The sequence below is a fragment of the Pristiophorus japonicus genome, chromosome 16, assembly GCF_044704955.1.
Source record: "Pristiophorus japonicus isolate sPriJap1 chromosome 16, sPriJap1.hap1, whole genome shotgun sequence".
NCBI classification, from domain to species: domain Eukaryota; kingdom Metazoa; phylum Chordata; class Chondrichthyes; family Pristiophoridae; genus Pristiophorus; species Pristiophorus japonicus.
Window position 1 is genome coordinate 114,288,050 of NC_091992.1, and position 24,019 is coordinate 114,312,068.

The window sequence follows — 24,019 nt, forward strand, 5'->3', positions numbered from 1 at the left end:
AGGGCAAGCACTAGGGTGTCAATATTTGTGTTCTTCAAACTTCCAATATATCTCGTTATTCATGAAAAGTATAAGATTGTGCGCAGGGCTCAAAGAGTCACATAGGTGCCAATAATGCCCGAAACTTTGGGGAATCTGATGTGAAAAATATTGTAGGGCCATCTCACTCTGCTGTTGGGTTTTCGGGAGGAAAATATGAATGTGTTTGCCAGTGTGAACATACATTATCAGTGACCTGCTTAATGCATCTGTGCATTGACTGATATTGTTGACATGCCCTGTGGCTGCTTGGAATGAACACGAGGCATAAACGTTTAGTGGCACTAGCAGTGTAGTCCCGGTCGTCATCTTGTCTGAAGGTCAGAATGGAGGATATGGTATAACTTTGTAACTCCTTGGTGATGTGGAGCTGGCATAGTCGGCTCTCTGCAAACACACCTAAGTAGGTATGCCTCAATCTGTAGAATGGCTGTGTGTGTAAGGGCAGATGTGGGCAATCTGCCCCTAAACAGTTTCTTCTTATCCTTCCTCAGATCCTCATCTTCTACCTCCAAAACAAAGGGAGACTGACTCAGAAGAAGTCCTATGGCCTCAGCAATGCTTCAGTTACACTATTCTTTGCAAGTCAGAACCCTTCCTAACCACAATCTAATTTGCATAGGTCATCATATATGGACCAGATTGTTCTGCAAACACAGTTACTGCCAGAGATGTGTTGACTGGTATCTGCTACCAGTTTGAGTAAAAGCTGGCCATGAAGAAACTGATAATTGATTTCACAAATGCTTTTGCATCCCAAAATGCTTTGCAAACCATCTGAATTTCTGGTATAGCTAGAAGATTGAGGGAACATCTATGACAGGAGGAAAAAAAATAAAACTACAATTTCAAATGCATTTATCAACAGAAATACAGCAAAATATCACTAGCTGTAAAAGTATTATGGTAATTTGCATATGTGCAATACAATTAAATTCAGAACTGGTTTCCAGTTAGTTAAATTACCATGAGGTATGTAAATAGTTTTAAGTGATCCAGGGGCAGCATCAGAATTAGCCCAGATTGCTTACTCCCAGGCTCAATGTAATCACAAAAGTGTCTCAGGCCATGTTGATTGCATACCTGGTCCTTCTGATGGGTCTCAGTGCAATATTTCCATTGTTGAAACACTTCACTAAGTTTATCAAGTCCACCATGGTGGAAATGGAAAATCTTGTACTGACTTTCACGGCTAGCGATGACGAGTTGTCCACACGTGCATGCTTCATCACTAGGAGGAATACATTTGACAAACAAAAAGATTATATTCTGCTTCTTCACATCCCCCCCTCATATTTCCCCTTCAGTTCCTTATAGGCAATTCTGTGCATGTATTTATCTTGAAGTTGAGGGATTATTCATATCTGCTAGGAATGTACTGAAATTCCCAAATTCTGGCGAGGAGACTGTAAGCAGTTTTCTTATCAGTTTCCACAGTATACCAGAGGCTAGTTGATGGAGGTTATTGCTACTGGGTCTGCCAAGAACAAAATATTTCTCTCTAGCATAATTCTATGCTAGAAATCAAACCTGTGACCACAGATTTGAATCATCATCTGATCCAATATTCAACTAGCTGAATACATTATTTGATATAAAGCAAAGTACTGCAAATGCTGAAAATCAAACAAAAAAGAAAAAGCTGGAAACACACAGCAGGTCAATGAGCATCTGTGGAGAGAGCAGAAAGTCAACCTTTGGGCATTTAACCTTCTTCAGAAGAAATGTACAAGCCTGAAGTGCTGACTCTCTGTTCTGTGCACAGATGCTGATAGACCTGATACGTTTCCAAGTTTTTCTGTTTTAAATGGATTATTTGAGCAGCTTATCAAACATTAGTTACGATTATGCTTCACACTGTTGCAATAAAAACTTAAATGTACAGAGTGATTATATAATGTTGCTGCATTGGCTTGAGAAATTCTGACCATTTCAACAATCAAGCTAATAAATACAGAAATAAAACAGAACTCGGGGGAAGGGTGTCTGACATACATTCCTTTTCAAAACAAAATGAATGCAAGTAGATCTGAAAAATGTTATCCTATTCAAGAAATATTTTGGACACGCAAACCTTTTTGCAATCTATTAAGTGTCCTGTTACTCAGATACTTGTCCTACTTCTCAAGAGGAAATCTAACCTTTGCTTTCATTACTTCTACTCAGATAGTCAGACAAGTGCTCTGAAGTACCAACTACTAACTAAATGAACAGAGCTTATTGATTGAGAAACACACTATGCACACTCTACCCTCTTTATAACAGTCATATGGAACCAAGTACACTGTAGTGAGGTACTTAGAGGAATGAACATTGCACTCCAGAGGCAATTGCAAAGAGGTAGTGCAATCCGCAGTTCTTTAAAAAAAAATCCAATAGCATTTAAATTAATTGTCCCATAATTTATTGAATGTTCAACACAAAATGTTGATAGCATTTGCAGCAGCTTTGACAATATTTGATTACTTATTTTCTATGAACAAAATTAATTTTCAAATTTCATGAACATACCTATAGATAAAACATTTTTTTTTTAATAAGCATTATGATGATCACATCTTGGAAAACTGCTTTCTTCGCAGCTTTTTATCTCTCCCTAGACAACAACTTGTATTTATCTAGCGCCTTTAACGTAGCAAAACGTCCCAAGGTGCTTCATGGGAGAGTTATCAAGCAAAATTTGGCACTGAGCCACATAAGGAGATATTAGGGCAGATGACTAAAAGCTTGGTCAAACAGGTAGATTTTAAGGAGTGTCTTAAAGGAGGGAGAGGTAGCGAAGCAGAGGGGTTTAGGGAGAGAATTCCAGAGCTTAGGGCGTTGGCAGCTGAGGGCATGTCCAGCAGGGGTGGAGTAATTAAAATCAGGGATGCTCAAGAAGCCAGAATTGGAAAGAGTGCAGATATCTCGGAGGAGTGTAGGGCTGGAGGAGATTACAGACACAAGTAACAACTGCAGCACCATGAAAAATCTAAAAATGTTAATATATTTTGTTTCATTAAAGTATATGGTTGTCTGATAACCACTTTAGAGTATGATTTCCAATTCTACTGTAAAACAGGCTATAATTGAAGTGTACTCTTTTCCGGTTTCCCAAAATGCAGAGTGAATGCAGTACTGCTTCAGATTACAGCCAACCAAAAGTATGAATTTAACATAAAGCAGCAAACCTACATCATCTAGTAACACAATGCTGAAGCTGCAACATAAATGGGACTCATGCAAACTCTTTGGGGAATTGAATAACTGTTTTTAGCAGTTTTGTTCAGAAGAGTTAAAATAAACTATTTACAGATTTGGAAAGACAGAACTTGTACATTTTAAAAACTGCAAAGAACATCCAGTGCTCAATCGCGTTAATTCATATCACAGCATGGCAGTAATCCCATAGCACAGTGATGTTATCAGAGGGCCACTTTCATATCCTTGAGATCTTATACATCAGCAGAAAAACAATCATAATCAGATGTTAATACATTCAAGTGCCACAAGGGATATGCAAAGTAAGAAAAAGAAGAATAAAGGAAGAAAGAGATTTAAGAAAAAAACATCAATGCTAATCTTCAAAGCCAGAGTTGGCATTTCCTCAATCAGACTGGCATTTAATATATATTAAAATTACATAAAGTAACCCTTTTCAAATTACCTAATTGTCAAATTCATATTATTATATATATTTTTAAATGTTGCATTAAGTCTGATATCTTGGTTAAATGGATTATTTAAATTCACATTAAAAGGATGAAATAATTACAAGAATTAACACTTCAATTATATTAAATTACTTTCACTCCAAAGAAATCTCGTATAATTTCATTATGGATATAAAAATATTATAAAATTGCCTGCATCAAATTGAGCAAACTATTTCTATTAAAGATTGCAGGCAACTCACACAGGTTTGGGTGATGCCATTCATTTTGCTTCTTTAGTAGTGCCAGCTGTATCCTGTTGGCTCATTTCCACTGACATTGCAAGGACTCATGTTGAAACAATTTAATTTTTAGTTTATGTAATTATATGCAAAAGTAGCATTTATTTCAAAAATAAATATATATTGGACATCCCCATAAAAAAACCAATAGGAAAATGATACAAGAAGAATGTTAATGCCATTGCATTAGTTTTAAGAAAAGCTGAGGAAATCACAGCAGCTTTCAAAAAGCGAGTTATGAGTTGCAATTCTCCCAATTAGCATTCATTGATGAAGAAATTTCAGCTTGCAGCTGCCTCTCATTGATTTTGTCCAATCCCATTTATGCAGAATCACATTAACAAACTGACTTTAAAGCAGTCATAACTTACCAAACATCTGCGATACTTCGCATTCAACAAGTTCTAGAATTTATCAGGTAAATAGAATGAAGACCTGATACAAGAACTTCAGTAATTTTTTCCTCCAACACCTTTTATTCAAATCTTTTGCAACTTTTGACCTTGGTGGTGTCCTTCACAATGAATCTTGGCTCTATTCCTCTGTTTCTCAGTTTAAAAAAAAGGTCTGTGCCTGTTCTCAGTTATTAGCCAATAGTGGCTCAATAAAAGGTCAACAAGTTATTGTTTTAAGAAAAAAAGTCAAAGAGAGGAAATAGATGAATCTGGAATCCAAACGATGCATATTAATAAGCAGTTAACAAGGAATTTAGAAGTCAATTAATTTTAATAAATGTATTCATTTTTTGAAAACTTGTAGCTGTGTACTGGAAGCAAGAATAGCGGCAAATTCAAAGCCTACGGCATTTTTTGTTTCTATTGTTATTCTTATAGAAGTTTGTCATGAAAATAAGAATTGTAAGACAAAGTCGTAGAGCTCTGTTACTGAACTTCATATGTGACTAAATTAATCTAGATTTAATCACTGCAGATGAAACCATTAAGAAAATACAGATCAATCTCATTCTGGTATTTAGTACACAATATTCTATTTCAGACATTATCCATATCCACGGTGGAACAAATTTCTATAAAAAAAGAACCCTGCCCCAGAAAAACTGAATTCATTATTAATCCCAAGGAAACTTGTCTCAAAATATAAACCCTGCCAAAAATGTTAATCTCATGCAAAGCCAAAACAGAAAGTCAACGAGAACCATGAGTTCTGGGTCAGTCTAACGTGAGCATACAAGCATAACACTCCCGGTACAACAAGCTCATCAGCTGCAATATTAATCAGACACCATATATTAATGGCATGATGCTCATACATTACAATAGCTTTCAACACGCAGGCTTTACCACACCTTCCTGCAATACAAGCAGCCGCATACTCCTACTCCTTAACAGAACTGCCAATTAGTCCCATAGAGCATGTTGGAGTTGTTCCAGGTAACAATCCAAACAGGATAAACTGTTCTGAGTTTCTCTTTATAGATGAATAATCCATGTGGGAAAAATAAATAATAAATGGAGAAATTCCTTATATTAATGGGAGCTAGATTTCTAACCTGAAAAAAAGGCGCAGTGATCGCATTTGGCCCAAATCAACTCTAAAAACACCATAGAGTTGCTCAAGTGCCAACACCTTCTGCTGCTCTTCCCATTTTGTGCTGTGCGGTTGTGTGTAATTCTCAGAAAACTGCAAAGTGTATTGTGCATCAGAGTGGTCTGAGATGGAGCTCGCCAAATGAGCCATATGTTCTTCGCACATCTCTCTGTATAATGAGGAAAAAGGGAAAAGAATGTGATTATTAAAGTATATTTTCTAAAGTTAAATTACAGACTGAAAAATATTTGTTTAGTTGGGAAACATAAACAGGCAAGATAACAATTGCAAATTTATTAATGTTACCAAATTAATTTATCAAAAGTAAGGATTTAAAATAAGGGTTCTTTAAATTTGATACCATTAAACAATTCACTGCCATTTTAATTCAAATTGATAGTTTAAAACAGCCAGTCTTACCATCAAGGTCCTTTAAAAAGTCAATCATTACCAAAGAAAATTTCAAATCAACAACGGAAATAGAAGACAACTTGATCATTGGGATAACTGGCTTGAAGGTTTTGGAGCCCAACAATACATAGGTGTGGCGTTGATAGGTGAATAACCTAGTGCTCTTCAGTTTCAATTGGATATATTAATTCAGCTTGTTTAGTGATGGGCACAGCAGCTTCATTAAGTGAGCTCCCTTTACATAGTTATTAGCACTTATAGCTTAAAATATATAAAAAACAGTGGAACAGCACACATTAAAGTTATGAATAATGCTTTCTAACAGAGCTTCCGAATTTAGAAGTGAAATTTAAATTCAATTAGGTTAAACTTAAAATTCTCTTAATGCATACACTAAAACGTTCATTCAGCGCAATATATTTTCAATATAGAATTACAACAGCTTTTAAACTAAGGACTGGGTATGCAGTGGGTTGCAGCACTCTTCTTTCATGTCTGAACATAGCCAAAGTCTTAATGCAGTTCTACAAAGCAAAAGAACCCATAATTTGCACTAACTGGCAAGCTCACTTAAAGATGCTACAAAGACTATTAAAGGAAATGGAGTACAAATGTGTTTGCATATGGGTTTCCTCTTTGCAGCACATACAAACAAAAAGTGCCCATATTGGTTATCTAAAAATGAGCAAAACAACAAAAAAAAAAGTCAGAAAAAATATCAAAAATGAAAATTTAAACTTTAAAATTACTGTTTGAATTGCTCAATGGCACAAGTCATCCTGGACCAACTTCCTAATCTTGATTGGGTCACTAATGAAGGGTACAGATCCAAGGTCAGGTGCTCCCATGCAAATCACTAGGAGATGCACATTGAGCTTACTTTAATGCAGCCCCGACCAGCCAATTACAAAGAAGATTGCTAGATGGATGGGAAATTTTATAGAATAAGAGGCATAGAATCATAGAAATTTATGGCACAGCAGGCCATTCCACCGATCATGTCTGTGCCGGTCGAAAAACCACGGTCGAAAGTGGCTCTTGGTCCGTATCCTGTAGGTTACAGCACTTCAAGTGCATATCCAAGTACTTTTTTTAATGTGATGAGCATTTCTGCTTCTACCACCTTTTCAGGCAGTGAGTTCCAGACCCCCACCAACCTCTGGGTTAAAAATGTTCTCCTTAACTCCCCTCTAATCCTTCTACCAATTACTTTAAATCTATGGCCCCTGGTTATTGATCTCTCTGCTACAGGAACTAGGTCCTTCCTATGCACTCTATCTAGGCCCCTCATAATGTTATACATCTCAATCAAGTCTTCCCTCAGCCTCCTCTGTTCCAAAGAAAACAACCCCAGCCTATCTAATCTTTCCTCATAACTAAAATTCTCCAGTCCTGGCAACATCCTTGTAAATCTCCTCTGTACCCTCTCCAGTGCAATCACATCTTTCCTGTAATGCGGTGACCAGAACGGTGCATAGTACTCTTGGCATTTTAAAATTAAATAAAATTGATAAATATCAGAGGTATAGCAGAATTATGGTATGAAATACTGGAATCTACAGAATGAAATACGGGTTCCAAGATAAAGCCTGTTGAACCAGATTGCTAGAATACAGGCTCATAGACACATGTCCTTACATGCCGAGTTCCTGATCTTTTAATGGAAGGTGCAGAGTGGAGGTCAGGTGCTCCCCTGCAACTCATTGAGAGGTGCACACTAGGCTTATTTTCATGTAGCTCCTATCATCCAATTACAGTACAACACAGAGTCCTGGAACCAAATCTTAATCACTTAGGAACATTGTGTGCCTCTGTTGGTGGAGATAACTTAGGTCTAGGGAAGATGGGGAGGGCGCAAGATAGAAAGGGAAAGAGTCAGAAATATATTCCGATAATTGTTGTCAACTATGAAAAACACAATCAGAATGTACATGTCACGTAGCTAAAGGGTATTATTTCCCTCACATATCATTTTTTTTTTTAAAAACAGTATTAATTGCTTAAATGAATGCAAAAAAAAAAACTTTGCAGAAGCCCTAAGTGTGCTTGTGCATATTTTAATAGTGCAACAAAGTGCTTAGGATTATTTTGCCTAACCTTATATAGTCTCAAAGCTTTGTCACCTGAATTCTCCCTGTGGGTGATGCAGTCATAGCAAAGGCACGTTTGCTGCCATGTACCAATTCAGTCTCAGGAGTACTCCTTTACACGTGACAAGAGAACCCGGAATAGCTAAATAATGAAACAAAGCTTAAGGGACAGCACCATGCAACATAGTAGCTGTCTCAGTGGATCTCACTTGCCACCATGGGAATATCTCTTCCAATGGGTTACTGACAAGTAATCAAAAATATGTTTTGTAAGCTTCCAGTGGAAAAGAAACTTTAATACAGCTGATAATTAAAATAGTCTGTTAGTTCAGCTCATACAATTTCATATCTACATGGCAATCTGCAAATAGAGATTTATGTGGAACACTTCAAATAGAAATTATGGTGAAATCCAATTGCCAGAACACCAAAATAATTATTTTGCTACCCTGTTCAGCACCATACTCTGTAGTTTAATGCCAAACAACATACATCTATCCACATTTATGCTAAATTTGATATACAATCACACCTAAACATTCACACTTCAGCTAGGTGCAAATTGCCCTATTACCATGCAAATAGTTAGTTCTCAAATTATTTTCTCAAATGTTTATGCAAAATTTCTACAGCACTTCTACTTTTACTTTCTTTGTCCAATTTCCCCATTGAGCAGCTTTCTCACTTCATGTAACGTTTATTTTCGCAGTTTCCTTGTTTCCTCCCATTTTTAAATGAGTTTTCTCCATTAATTTAGGATATTCCCATTCACCATACAATATTCCACAGCAAAGAGTAGGCAACATGTCCAATCATTTTCTCCTCCCGACTTTTTAAAAGAAACTCTACCTCAGTCACATCATGAAGTGATGAAGTAGTCCTTGCGCCACTCAACAGAGAAATTCCTTATTAAAACCAATATCCAGATAATTATAATGAATTAGATTTTGACATAGCTTCATTATTTAAGACCACCCTATGTGATGAGACACCATAATTACTTCAATATAATGCTATATTGTTTTATTTGAAAATGGGTTATTCCACTTTCATTTGTGGAGTAACCTAGGATCATATTCTGAACACAATTTAATATTTAGAACTTTAGAATTCTTTTTGTGATGGGAAGAAGAGAATTCTCATTTGCTGATTGAATGTCAAACACATGCTTAACTTAGTCTTTATTTGTGTTAGATTCCCAACTGTGTCTTCACTTATATGAGTTAATTTATGTTATGAACAATTTGGAGCCAATATCCTTCAGTATAGAAACACTAAGCAGTGACAGGTTTTGAGTGGCAAATTTCAAACTGTATCTCTGATCTTAAATGTTAACAGTCTGTCAGTTCAAGACTTTAACACATGGCCAAAATTGTCCTAAAAACACTGTAAAGATGGCATCAGACATACCCAACATTGGTACTCAAACTTGCAATTATATAGCGCATTTAACATAGTAAAGCATCACAAGGTGCTTCCCAGGAGCGTTCAGAGACAAAATTTGACACCAAGCCATATAAGGAGACATCAGGACAGGTGACCAAAAGCTTGTTCAAAGAGGTAGGTTTTAAGGAGCGCTTTAAAAGGAAGAGAGAGGGGTGGAGAGGTTTAGGGAGGGAACTCCAGAGCTTAGGACCGAGGCAGCTGAAGGCAATGGTGGGGTGAAGGAAGTGGGGGATGGACAAGAGGCCAGAGTTGGAGGAGTGCAGAGTTCTCGAAGGGTTGTCGAGCTGGAGGAGGTTACAGAGATAGGGAGGGGCGAGGCCATGGAGAGATTTGAAAACGAGGATGAGAATTTTAAATTCGAGGAATTTTAGGATTGGGAGCCAATGTAGGTCAGGAGACCAGGGATGATGGGTGAATGGGACATGGTACAAGTTAGGATATGGGCTGAAAAGTTTAGGATGAGCTCAAGTTTATACAAGGTGAAAATTAGAAGGCTAGTCAGGAGAGCATTGGAACAGTCAAGTCTGGAGGTCACAAAGCATGGATGAGGGTTTCAACAGCAGATGGGCTGAAGCAGGGGCAGAGACAGGTTATGTTACAGTGGAAGTTGGTGATGGAAAAGATATGGGGCCGGAAGCTCAGCTCAGGGTCAAAGAGGACAGCGAGGTTACAAACAGTCTGGTTCATCCCGTGTCCGTGGCCAGGGAGGGAGATAGAATTGATGGCTAGGGAACGGAGTTTGTGGCGGAGTCCAAAGATATTGGCTTCAGTCTTCCCAATGTTTAATTTGAGGAAATTTTCTCTCATCCATGACTGAATGTTGACAAGCAGTCTGACAACACAGGGGGCAATGAAAGGGTTGAGAGGTTTAGTGAGGTAGAGCTAGTTATCGTCAGTGTAGATGTGGAATTTCAAATTGTCTTCTGATGATTTCGTCGCGGGGCAACATGAAGATGAGAAATAGGAGACGCCAACGATAGATCCTTCTTAGTAAGGTGCTTTCAGGGAGCAGCAGAGGTGCAGATGTAAGCAAACGGTTGCTTTGCAGTCCTTCTCCCTTGCAAAAACTGAGCTACCTCAGCCAGTAACTCAACAGGTTTAGGGACCTCTCCTTCCTTTCCCTGTTCCCCATACTCCTTCTCCCTTGCTGCATTCCCTTTGTGGTATTACCCACAAACAGGTAGGTTTAGCCTACCACTCCCCTCTCAGCTTCAGGCCAAGCAAAATTAGACCGACCAGCTCCCTTGCCTTTCAGAATGAATATTCAGATGCTTCATGCTACTTTATTCAACCCTTTTCACACTTTGTATATAATATTGTACTGCTAATGACTGCCCTGCTTCACCTGTAAATGCATAATTCCCCAGATAGAATACTATACTTAATTTTTTGGCAATAGTTATTACATGCTTGTCTTTAATAAAGTATTTAAAAACTGTAATAGTGAGATATCTGTAACAGAACTTCTGGTGACACTACCTGCTTTCTGCATCAAGAAACACAGATCTGCTACTTTCTGCCATAGGGTCCCCAATTGGAGACAGACATAAAGGGGATGAGAAAGTATCAGAATCCGACCCAATGGTGCTGTCCCTGCTGACATCATCAGTGGTTAGATCATATGATGCCTCATCTTCGCCTTGCTCCCTCTTAGAATTAGCCTCGTCCTGACCTTCTGCAGGAACCTCCAGATATTTCTGGTCATCCTGGCATGTTATCGTTGAAGACATTTCTGAGTTACAGTGAGCTTGTTGTAGTGCACCATGGGAGATCTGCAAAGTGAGGGAATGCTGTGATGCGCTCGGCTCTGCCCCTGGTGAACCAATATGCATGGAGTTAGTCATGCTCTGTGATACAGTTATTATCTCGTCATCCTCTGGTGGAACCAATGCTTGTTTTTGTCCTGTAGTGCTCACGGGTTGTTGTACAACAGGTGCATGTCGGCATCTCCTACGTTGTACTTTTCGCACAGGAGAACTTTCAGGAGTGATGTATCTTAAAGCTTCCTCATCTTGTCGTTGGATGCGGGTGTTTGGGATCCAGGTGATAATTAGTGTTGTTCCCAGTAATTCATCCTTTTCCAAATGTATACATAAATACCCTGGATTTGAAGGGGGAAGAAAAGAGGAAGAGACGCCAAGAAAAAAAGTTATTTTAAGAGAAAAACAAAATCCAAAAGGCATGAAATATCACTACACAATAAAACCTTCACATATATATTGATTACAAACCTAATTCAGTTCAATATGCACAGTTATCAAATAAGGGAATAAAAACTCACATGCAAAGAGAAAATAAATTACTGCCTTTCTTTCAATTAAGAATATGATCCACACTCCATGAATGAATCAAAGAAAAGCAGGTTCCTCTATACAAGTGCCTTTCATTCTTTCCCCTCCCCCACAATATATTGAAAGTACAGCACAGAGCACAGAAATAGACAGTCAGACCAACGAGTCAGTGTCGATGTTTATGCTCCACACGAGCCTCCTCCCACCCCTCTTCATCTAACCCCAGCAGAAGAACCATCTATTCCTTTCTCCCTCATGTGCTAATCTAGCTTCCTCTTAAATGCATCTATACTATTCGCCTCAACTATTCCATGTGGTAGCCAACTCCATATTCTAACCAAGTTCTGGGTAGAGAAAGTTTCTCCTGAATTCCCTATTGGATGTATTAGTGACTTCCTTATATTTATGGCCCCTAGTTGTGATCTCCCTCAAAGTGGAAACATCTTCTCCACGTCCGCCACCCCACAAATCCAAAGACTTCCACCAGGATGCCCCCAGTCCCCGCCCCTCTAGAGAGAAGAGCCCCAGATTTGACAGTCTCCCCTAACAGCCACAATGTCCCAGCCCTGGAATCATCCCTGCAAACCCCCTCTGCACCGCCACATCCTATAATATGGAGGCATACAAAACAGATATAACTACAACAAAGGAGGAATAGTATTATAGTTCATTCTTTCTACTGCAGCCAAGTCTACATCTTTCCAAAATCCACATTTTCATTGAATTCAGACAACTGAAGATGTTTTGGTCATGGGGGAAAAAAGTTCAGCTTATTACAATTTCATATATAAATAGGGAAGAGTTATTCACAACAGCAAACATTACAATGACCTAAAAAACAATAGCATTCTACCAGATTCCTCCATATATCAGAATGACTCTTGCAAACACGGAGCTTTTACCGATCCTGCAAAGCTAAATTCTACTGTAAGACACCACACTAAATCCTGTTTAGGGACATGGAAGGTGTTCAAGACTAAAATAAAGGCATATTAAAGTATTTAGGAAATCGATTATCTTTTTTTCACTAGTCAGCGAGGAAATATTTATAGTCTTAGTAAAAGGAGAATCTCAATTACCCAATGAAATACCTAATGTTTTTTGATTATTATGCTTGACCTGTTCAAAATAAATAGGAGGTTCCTATGTGAAGTTGACTTAACAAATCAATTTTGGCTTCTAATAAACCTTTTGTTCTTCATTCCTTCAGTAGCTTTGCATCTTATTCAACACCAACACAGCACCTTTAATGTAGAAAAAAAACTCCAAGGTATTAAGAGATACTTCTATCTCCTTAATAAACCTGTACAACATCCAAAATGGAACAAGCACTGAAACAGTTATAGAATCCAACTTTAGTTGCTTCTGTTTGCTTACCAAGTAGTTTATTCAAAAACAAGAGAGTTTACTGAAAATACTTAAACACATTCCTGATCACAAAGTTTTAAAAAGTCTCCGATCAATGTGTTTTTGGACGGGACTGCAAACATTTTTTTTAAAATAAAATATTAACTTTTTTGTGTACGGTTGTAAAATTTGTAATATGGAAGCAGGCAGGTATTTAACATAAATTGTAACTTCAGGGCATAACTAAAATAGTGGCAAGCTGGAAGCAAGGAATTGAAACAGAATAAAGTCCCTCCCCATCAAGGAGTCATTGGGCTAGATTTGACAGGTTTGTGACCGGTTTTCCATCTGGGCAAAGTGCAAAAACTAATTTTTTTGCCGCTAAACGAGTTGCACATTTTGCACCAGAGTGGAAATTTTGGCAGTGGTTTTGCGGGGGTCAGCCCGATGTTTTCGCGGTTTGGATGTTGACAATCGGTGTGCAACACTGCGCTATCGTCCCAGGCTGAAAATTTGGCGATAGCCAGTTTTACCATCTGCCCGGAAACCCGCCCGAAAAAAATCAGTCAAATCCAGGGCAGTAATGGCACCATCTTGAAAACAGAGCAGAAGTTCAGTGCATAAAAAGGATTGGGAGAAGGAAGACTATATTTTACACAGTGACATTTTGTGTGAGTTTATAGCTCATTTTAAAGGATATTTAAAGACATTTTAAAAAGTGGGGGCTAGTCTATGTCTGCCATTATTCCTGGCTGCTTTTTCTATGCTGCGTCAAGCTGGAAGGCGGCTTATTGATGAGCATTTTGAGCGTAATTGAAGAGGTCACAGATGGATGGGGAGGAGGCCTTACACTCCCATGAGTTTACAGGGAACAGCGCTCATATCTGCAGCTCTGAGGCAGAGTGCATTAAGAAGGCTGCGCTTCCGAAAAGAGGTGGTCACAGAGATATGCCAGCTCAAAGGCAGACCTACAGTCGACCAGCGGCAACAGGACTGCACTGCCCATAGAGATAAAGGTGATTGCAGCACTTGCCTTCGATGCCTCCGGCTCCTTTCAGGCATCAGCAGGGGACATATGCTCCATTGCATAGTACGCTACACACTGCTGCATTCACTAGGTGACTATTGCACTGTATGCACACAGGATGGACTTCATAAGCTTCCCAATGACCAAGAGGCACAGAATGAGAGCTGTAGGCTTTGGATGAATTGCTGGCTTCCCCAAGGTTCAGGATGCCATTGACTGTACGCACATCGCCTTACGAGCACCTTTACTCAATCCAGAGGTTTACAGAAACTGAAAGAGATTTTACGCCATGAATGTACAGATCGTCTGCAACCATACTCAGCGCATCATGGCAGTAAATGCCCAATATCCAGTGAGCGTCCATGATACTTTCATCTTGCGTGAGAGCAGTGTCTCATGTTTGTTCGAGCGTCAACTATAAGGCCAGAACTGGATGCTGGGAGACAAAGGTTACGGCCTTGCCACCTAGCTCACGACCCTCCTCCGGAACCCTCAGACAGAAGCCGAGCATCGCTATAATGTGGGCCATATAGCAACATCGTCGAACAGACAATTGGAGTGCTCAAGCAGCGCTTTTGATGCCTGGACAACTCTGGAGACAGCCTGAAATACTCCCCTCAACAGGTCCTTGAGTTGACTGTGATGTGCTGCATGCTACACAACTTATCCATCATGAGGGAACAGGGTTTGCCACTGGGACTACAGGACCACCTCAGGAGAGAGGGGAGGAGGAGAAGGAGCCTGGCGAGGATCCCATGCCACCACCACCACCACAGGGGAGGCCTCATGGAGCTTTCGCCACTGCTTGAAGAGTGAATGGCACGTTTGACCGTTGCCTGGCCACTCTATCCCAGCATGTAGACTATTCCCCCTCTAATTCTGCAAATGAAACACTACACAGGAATGGTTAAGGTGAACAAAAGAATTTATTAAACATTATAAACGCAATTTGGAAACTGGAATAAAATGTATTAAACATTGTGAACTTTTATAACTTAACAGAATTGGGAAACTTTAAAAGCTTTTATAAAATAACAAAACACATCAACGAAACAACCACCCCTGCAACGAATGTCTTTTACCGCCGGCCCTTCCTGCATACTCCCCACCGCCCCCAACCCCTCTCCCTTGCGTCATGACCTTACCAAAGGTGGCACCAAGACGTCATGCAGCAAGGCGGCCAGAGTCCTGCTGTATTAGAGGGAGAGACAATGGAGACGCCATGTGTGGATCCACTGGAGAAGCTCGGGGTATGGTAGCCTCTTGCTCGGCCTTGCCATTCACAGATGATGTCAGTCTGGGTGTGACACTGGAGACTGTAGTGTTAAAGATAGAGGCCATCAATTGCGTGTGAGCATTGACAGCCTCGGTGGTTTCGCGGCTTGCATGGATAATCTGTGACCTGATCTCCGTCACGTTCGCAGATAGTACCGCAATGCATGCAGTAATCCTACCCAATACCTCTAGGAGCTGTCGGGTGAGCTGGACACTCTCCCTGGACAGTCCCACCATATCCAGGTGTGCGTCTGTCCATTTGTCAGCAGACCGGCTTTGCCGACTCACCCTCCAGAGAGACAGCATATGGGATTCAACCCCAGTAGTGCGTTGCTGCACGCCACTTGTACTTGGGGCCTCGGATGACTCAAAGCCCAAGAACATTTCTTCCTCGGTGCTGTCCGGAGAAAAAAAAAGTGTCACGTGCATGAGCCCCTCCATGCCCCCCGGCCCCCCGCAATAGGCTGCTCAGTCTGCTCCTCTCCTCGAAGTTCCTCGCCTCCCTCCTCCTGATGGCCTGAGGTGGAGGCTTCCATTGGAGGATGTGGCGCACGCGACTCCTCATCTGGAAATAGAAAACAACAGACACGTGGTTAGCAGCAGGGGAGGGGGCAGGGTGACACGAGTAAGGTTACATAGCACAGGCTCATTTGAAGGACCACCGCTACTCCATTATATGTGGTCCGGAGACACTGCATCACATTGCCCAAACCCTAGTCCACAGACACTACACCACATTGCCCCCAACCCAGCACGGGGATTTTACAGGTCTTACCCTCACTTTCAAACAGGGGCTCAGCATCCCCATGGGCAGTTGCCCTCCCCAAGGCACCGATCAGACCAGCCACTCCTCCAGGTCTGTCGGAGGCATGGTTCTGGGTGGACCACCGTCTGTCCGCCAGTGCTCCCAGCGGTTGTGGGGCATCTTTCCCTGCAAAGATGATAATGGGAATGGTTACCAGAGGGCCCATCTGCTCTTGTGGCGCACAGATAGCCACCAAAGCACTTATATCATACTGTGTGTATTTAATACAGTCCTCTGTTTAATGGCCCTGGAGGTTGCACATGGTTCATGAAGAAGACATTGAAGTGCAGAAACATCTTTTAGGATCTCAGAAAGCAATCTTAAAAATGTGTAAAGATCATTCATGGCAAATAAGGTGCAACACGAAGCCGATCTACAACAACATGTGTCAGATTTATAATTTAAGCAATGAAGGAGTGCATCAATAAAAATATTACTCACTCTAAGGACCCTGCATTGGTCACTGAACCTTTTGCGGCACTGAGTGTGTGTCCTTCGGATGTCATCAACACAAGACATCTCCTCAGCGATGCTGGTCCAAATGCGACAAAAAACCACTGGAAGGGTTTACTTGCATCCCTCCTGTTTAATTCCGCCCATCTCCATTCCACAATAGTGACAAAGGCCTCATTGCTAAACTTTCTGGCTCGCTGCCTGCTCCCATCTCCTTCCATCGTGAATGCAATCTAAAAATGGCTGATTCAGCCCTGGGTGTACTGCACGTGCCGGGACCTCTGCACATGCGCGCTACAGTGAGCACGCAAGTGCAGTAGCTCCAGGCGCCGAACTGTGTGGGAGGGGCCCGAAGCACGCAGCCCCTAGCCCTGGCTGAATGGCCTCACTGGGGCTGCGTGAATAAGGCTCCTCCCACGGCCAGCTCCTGCTTCCCCCCGCCCCCGACACCCGCTCCCCTCCCCCCCCCCCCCCCCCCCGCCGACCAGACCCGACACCCGCTCCCCTCCCTCCCCCTCTCAGCGACACGAACAGCTTTCCCTCCCCCCTCCCCCCTCCTGCTCAGCGGCACGAACGGCTGCAGAATTCTCCCTGGCTGAAGCACTTTCACACAGGTAGGAAGATGGTTTATTTAATCTTTTCTTGGCTTATAAATGTTTATTCAGGTTGGATTTATTTGTATAATATTTGTAGAAGTATAAATAAGGATTTATTGTAGAATTTAATGAGTTCCCTTCCCCCCCCCTCCTCCTCCTCATTCTGGGCACCTAATTTGTAACCTGCGCCTGATTTTTTAATGTGTAGAACAGGTTTTTTCAGTTCTACAAAAATCTTCACTGGCTCCATTCTACTTTAGTTTGGAGTACATTTTCACTGTGGAAACTTTCAAATCAGGCATCAGTGGCCGGACACGCCCCCTTTTGAAGAAAAAATTCTGTTCCAAAGTAGAACTGTTCTACCTGACTAGAACTGCAGAAAACAAAATGTGGAGAATTGCGATTTCTAAGATAGTCCGTTCTCCACCAGTTGCTCCTAAAAATCAGGCGCAAATCATGTGGAAACTTGGGCCCATTAAGTGGAACTCTATACTAATCAAAAGTAAGCAAGTGAACATTAATTAACTCCAATAAAAAGGAGCTGCATAAATTTCTGGTTCAGAATAAAATTCCAGTCTGCAGAAACAGGTTTAAACATGTTGACCAAATACTTCCTCCAACATTGTGCTACTGAGCCTTGTGTTGGTCTAAAACTGAAAAGACAAAAATATTTTAAGTACAAGCATCCTTGTAATCTCATCTCTTAATATTACAGAACTATTCAGAACAGTTTCTTCGTGATTATTCATTTACCTCTATTCTAATCATGACATTTCAGTAAAACTGTGTCAGGGAGAAAAAAGAATGTCTATCTGCTGTCGGAGTTAAATCAAAAATGGGCGCTTTATAAATGAATTTATAATTTTGTCACGAGGGGATTAAATGTAGTATCTCCAAATTTGCAGATGACACTAAGTTGGGTGGCAGTGTGAGCTGCGAGGAGGATGCTATGAGGCTGCAGAGTGACTTGGATAGGTTAGGTGAGTGGGCAAATGCATGGCAGATGAAGTATAATGTGGAGAAATGTGAGGTTATCCACTTTGGTGGTAAAAACAGAGAGACAGACTATTATCTGAATGGTGACAGATTAAGAAAAGGGGAGGTGCAACGAGACCTGGGTATCATGGTACATCAGTCATTGAAGGTTGGCATGCAGGTACAGCAGGCGGTTAAAAAAGCAAATGGCATGTTGGCCTTCATAGCGAGGGGATTTGAGTACAGGGGCAGGGAGGTCTTACTGCAGTTGTACAGGGCCTTAGTAAGGCCTCGCCTGGAATATTATGTTCAGTTTTGGTCTCCTAACTTGAGGAAGGACATTCTTGCTATTGAGGGAGTGCAGCGAAGGTTCACCAGACTGATTCCCGGGATGGCGGGACTGACATATCAAGAAAGACTGGATCAACTGGGCTTGTATTCACTGGAGTTCAGAAGAATGAGAGGGGATCTCATAGAAATGTTTAAAATTCTGATGGGTTTAGACAGGTTAGATGCAGGAAGAATGTTCCCAATGTTGGGAGAAGTCCAGAACCAGAGGTCACAGTCTAAGGATAAGGGGTAAGCCATTTAGGACCGAGATGAGGAGAAACTTCTTCACCCAGAGAGTGGTGAACCTGTGGAATTCTCTAGTTGTTGAGGCCAATTCGCTAAATATATTCAAAAGGAGTTAGATTAAGTCCTTACTACTAGGGGGATCAAGAGGTATGGCGAGAAAGCAGGAGTGGGGTACTGAAGTTGCATGTTCAGCCATGAACTCATTGAATGGCGGTGCAGGCTCGAAGGGCCGAATGGTCTACTCCTGCACCTATTTTCTATGTTTCTATGTCACTATTAGCATACAAAGGTAAAGTTCCCCCAGACTTGAGACCATAAAGATATTTCATTTGGATAAAAGTGTTTAAGCCTGCCACAAGAAATGACAGAATTAGTGTTCCTCAACAGCAATAGCTAAATCCAGATAATCACATAGGACTGAAGTGTATTCAAATGCATCAAATCACATCACACTCAATCCTATTATCTGAACATCCTGACCGTGGTACAGTTAAATGTTTAATCCTAATTCAGGGGCAGACGGACTGGAAATTTGAATATTTCAAACATTGTTAAATACTGTTAGTTTATCGAAGATAACTGACAAGCAGGACTAACAATTACTTGTAAAATCCAGTTTTCCTTAGTTATATTTGTTAGGTTCAGTTGTGTCAGAAGAGACTTACTGAACTGGGATATAAATTTGATAAGCTGTTCTTTTTTGAAAGCAGCCTACATAGACCATTCCTGGCCAATCTGCAGTAGTTATTAATTTATGAGGATTCAACTGAATTTTACAGAACACCCAGTCCATTTTGGTTAATGAGTTTGAAAACATTTCAAATTTTCATTATAAAGGGAGATTTTCCAATAAATTTGCATAATCCACCATGCAGTTTGGAGAAAACATGCCATGGCGAAACAAAAACCTTGAAAATGTACTATATGAATATTTCACATGTTCAAATGGAATGACTTTATCCGCTATTTTAACAGAGGTGTTAATCTGTTAAAAGTAAATGCCTCTATTGAAGTAGCAATGGAATTTTATATACTTAATGTTGATATGCTAGTTTTAGAACAGCAAAATTTCAAGACCCAAGCAGAATAGGCTATGAGAGAACATGCCTAAAATGTGAGTCTAAAAATATAACAGTGTTACAATCCAAAGGGAAAGGAAACAATTGCAGTTGAGGGCTGCTTTATAAACTGTCAGAGGGCAGGATTATATTTTATAGCTTAAAATCAAATTATCATTAGCTTTATCCATGTTTTGTCATACATAATGAGAATTCTTCAGTTCATCTTTGTTTAAAAACTCAGTTTCTTCAAGTACTTCAGCAAGGTCTCCTGTGTAAAATTTCCCCGATTGGAAAAGGCCTGGCTGTCCCATTCAGTGGAATACGAGTCCCTGTCAAAGCCTTAGCTTCCTAGTCTGAACAGATGTCTAATGAATAGATATTGCACAGATCAGATTTTACCAAAATTTCAACTATTGGAGAGTTCAATAATCAGACACCAATAATCAGAGATCAAGAATCCAGAAGCTCAACACCATCCAGGACAAAGTACTTGATTGGCACCCCATCCATTACCTTTAACATTCCCTCCCTCCACTACCGGCGCACAGTGGCTGCAGTGTGTACCATCGACAAGATGCACTGCAGCAACTCACCAAGGCTTCTTTGGCAGCACCTCCCAAACCCACAACCTCTACCATCTAGAAAGATAAGGGCAGCAGGCGCATGAGAGCACCACCACCTGCAAGTTCCCCTCCAAATTACACGCCATCCTAACTTGGAAATATATCAGTGTTCTTTCATCGTCGCTGGGTCAAAATCCTGGGACTCCCTCTCTAACAGCACTGTGGGAATACCTTCACCACACGAACTGCAGCGGTTCAAGAAAACAGCTCACCACCACCTTCTTAAGGGCAATTAGGGATGGTCAATAAATTCTGGCCTTGTCAGCAATGCCTACATCCCAGAACAAAAAAAAGTCTGGTACATTCACTGGCAAAGCATTCGGCTGTTAACTCAGTCTTGATTATTTGTTTTCAAATTAACTGCAGATGTTTAACGCAATGGTGTTCTCATTCAGTTGTAGTTGCTGTAAATTAAAACATTTAAAAGATGTGAGGAAATTAAGTGGGGGAGGGGTGGAATATTTGGGCTGAGTGGTAGTCAGTTAACAGTCAGCAATAATAGAGAAAAAGGTCAGCACTTTTCTCCTTGCTGATAGTGTATATACTTAAATATCTTGACCTAAAAATTGGGCTACTTACCACCACCTGTTAGTGGCAAATTCCATGAAAAAAATAGTGGCTGCTGTTCTAACACCCACACCTGGTACGGGACTTAGCAGCTGTCATTTTGGTGAGCGCCACAGTGCTGCCTTTAGTGCTGCCCTTGACATGCTAATCTGGAGAGCATGCACACCGACTTATCGGCACACTCTGCGAACTTCGACCTTTGTGCCGAGTTTAGTGCTGTCTCCTAAGCTCGCTTTGAACACCAATAGATGTTGAGATTTTAAAGTGTGCAGAGGGAGTACGGATGGATGCTTACAAGGCCTTGGATGGTAAAAGAAGGCCTTTGAGAAGACACACAATGCTGGAAATATTCAGCAGGTCAGGCAGCATCTGTGGAGAGAGAAACAGAGTTCATGTCTCAGGTCGAGATGCTGCCGGATCTGTTGAGTATTTCCAGTATTCTCTGCTTTTATATCAGATTTCCAGCATCAGCTTGCAGAGAGAAGAGAAAGGTGCAGGGGAGGAAGGCGTAGATGGAAGGATACAATCCAGACAGCCTCGTTCTGGTCGGGATATTGGAGATGGAATCATCCATCTGTAGTATCAGTGACCACAACCCCAATTCCCCTTTCAACATTTGCCCCACACCTTACCTTCTCTCTGTTACTGACTATTACAATGTCCTCATGGTCACATTGAAATAAAAGCCACCACAAAGCAAACTATCTATCCATCCAATATGACTTCAAGAAATCAATGCATTCTTTAGTCATAGTCTTGTGTGTGCCTTTGCCTATCCTACTGATGTTACGCAGTGCTACCCCAGTGGCTGCAGCACAGCTGGTGGAAGTCTGCTGACTTGCAGTGGGGAAAACTGCAGATAGCCTTGTAGATTGACCTTGACGAACTGGTGGCTGAGCATACGAAATAGAGTGATGCTGTTGTTGTTGTCATTCCTCCTCCCTCTTCTTCTCCTTCTTAGAAACATAGAAATTAGGTGCAGTAGTAGGCCATTCAGCCCTTCGAGCCTGCACTGCCATTCAATAAGATCATGGCTGATCATTCAACCTCAGTACCCCTTTTCTGCTTTTTCTCCATACCTCTTGATCACTTTGGCCGTAAGGGCCATATCTAACTCCCTTTTGAATATATCTAACGAACTGGCCTCAACAACTTTCTGCAGTAGAGAATTCCACAGGTTAACCACTCTGAGTCAAGAAGTTTCTCCTCATCTCGGTCCTAAATGGCTTACCCCTTATTCTTAGACTGTGACCCCTGGTTCTGGAACTCCCCAGCAACGGGAACATTTTTCCTGCCTCTAACCTGTCCAATCCCATCTGAACTTTATATGTTTCTATGAGATCCCCTCTCATTCTTCTAAACTCCAGTGGATACAAGCCCAGTTGATCCAGTCTCTCATATGTCAGTCCTGCCATCCCGGGAATCAATCTGGTGAACCTTGGCTGCACTCCCTCAATAGCAAGAACGTTTTTCCTCAGATTAGGAGACCAAACCTGAACACACTATTCCAGGTGTGGCCTCGCCAAGGCTCTGTACAACTGCAGCAAGACCTCCCTGCTCCTTTACTCAAATCCTCTAGCTATGAAGGCCAACATGCCATTTGCCTTCTTCACTGCCTGCTGTACCTGCATGCCAAACTTCAATGACTGATGTACCATGACACCCAGGTCTCGTTGCACCTACCCTTTTCCTAATCTGTCACCATTCAGATAATATTCTGTCTTCCTGTTTTTGCCACCAAAGTGGATAACCTCATATTTATCCACATTATACTGCATCTGCCATGCATTTGCCCACTCACCTAACCTGTCCAAGTCAACCTGCAACCTCACACCACCACCCAGCTTTGTCATCTGCAAACTTGGACATATTACATTCAATTCCTTCATCTAAATCATTGATGTATATTGTAAATATAGCTGGGGTCCCAGCACTGAACCCTGCGGCACCCCACTGGTCACTGCCTGCCATTCTGAAAAGGACCCCTTTATTCCGACTCTCTGCTTCCTGTCTGCCAACCAGTTCTCTATCCACGACAATACATTACCCCCAATACCATGTGCTTTAATTTTGCATACTAATCTCGTGTGGGACCTTGTCAAAAGCCTTTTGAAAGTCCAAATACACCACATCCACTGGTTCTCCCTTGTCCACTCTACTTGTTAAATCTTCTAGAATATTTTGAGGATGTGTCAAGCATGATTTCCCTTTCATAAATCCATGCTGACTTGGACCGATCCCGTCACCATTTTCCAAATGCACTGCTATTTCATCTTTAATAATTGATTCCAACATTTTCCCCACGACTGATATCAGGCTAACCGGTCTATAATTGCTCGTTTACTCTCCCTCCTTTTTTTAAAAAAGTGGTGTTACATTAGCTACCCTCCAGTCCACAGGAACTGATCCAGAGTTAATAGAATGTTGGAAAATACATCCACTATTTCTAGGGTCACTTCCTTAAGTACTCTGGGATGCAGCTTATCAGACCCTGGGGATTTATCGGCCTTCAATCCCATCAATTTCCTTAACAATTTCCTGACTAATAAGGATTTGCTTCAGTTCCTCCTTTTCGCTTGACCCTCGATCCCCTAGTATTTCCGGAAGGTTATTTTTGTCTTCCGTAGTGAATTTATAATGGGGAACAAAGAAATGGCAGACCAATTGAACAAATACTTTGGATCTGTCTTCACTAAGGAAGACACAAATAACCTTCCGGAAATACTAGGAGTTCGAGGGTCTAGCAAAAAGGAGGAACTGAAGGAAATCCTTATTAGTCAGGAAATTGTGTTAGGGAAATTGATGGGATTGAAGGCCGATAAATCCCCAGGGTTAGCCTGACTTATCAGTGGTGGGGAAAATGTTGGAATCAATCATTAAGGATGATATAGCAGCACATTTGGAAAGTGGTGACAGGATCGGTCCAAGTCAGCATGGATTTATGAAAGGGAAATC

General features: G+C 41.1%; 1 protein-coding gene across 2 annotated transcripts in view; it reads right to left on the reverse strand.

Moving 5' to 3' along the window:
* tbc1d16 (TBC1 domain family, member 16) overlaps positions 1–24,019 on the reverse strand; it is a 93,795-nt gene that overhangs the window by 36,151 nt on the left and 33,625 nt on the right. For both annotated transcript variants that reach the window (XM_070858216.1, XM_070858215.1), the window contains exons 3-5: positions 10,948–11,569; positions 5,484–5,690; positions 1,123–1,270 (exon numbers count right to left, since the gene is read on the reverse strand). In XM_070858216.1, coding sequence (XP_070714317.1) covers positions 1,123–1,270; positions 5,484–5,690; positions 10,948–11,569 — 977 coding nt within the window. The remainder of the gene's footprint in view (positions 1–1,122; positions 1,271–5,483; positions 5,691–10,947; positions 11,570–24,019) is intronic.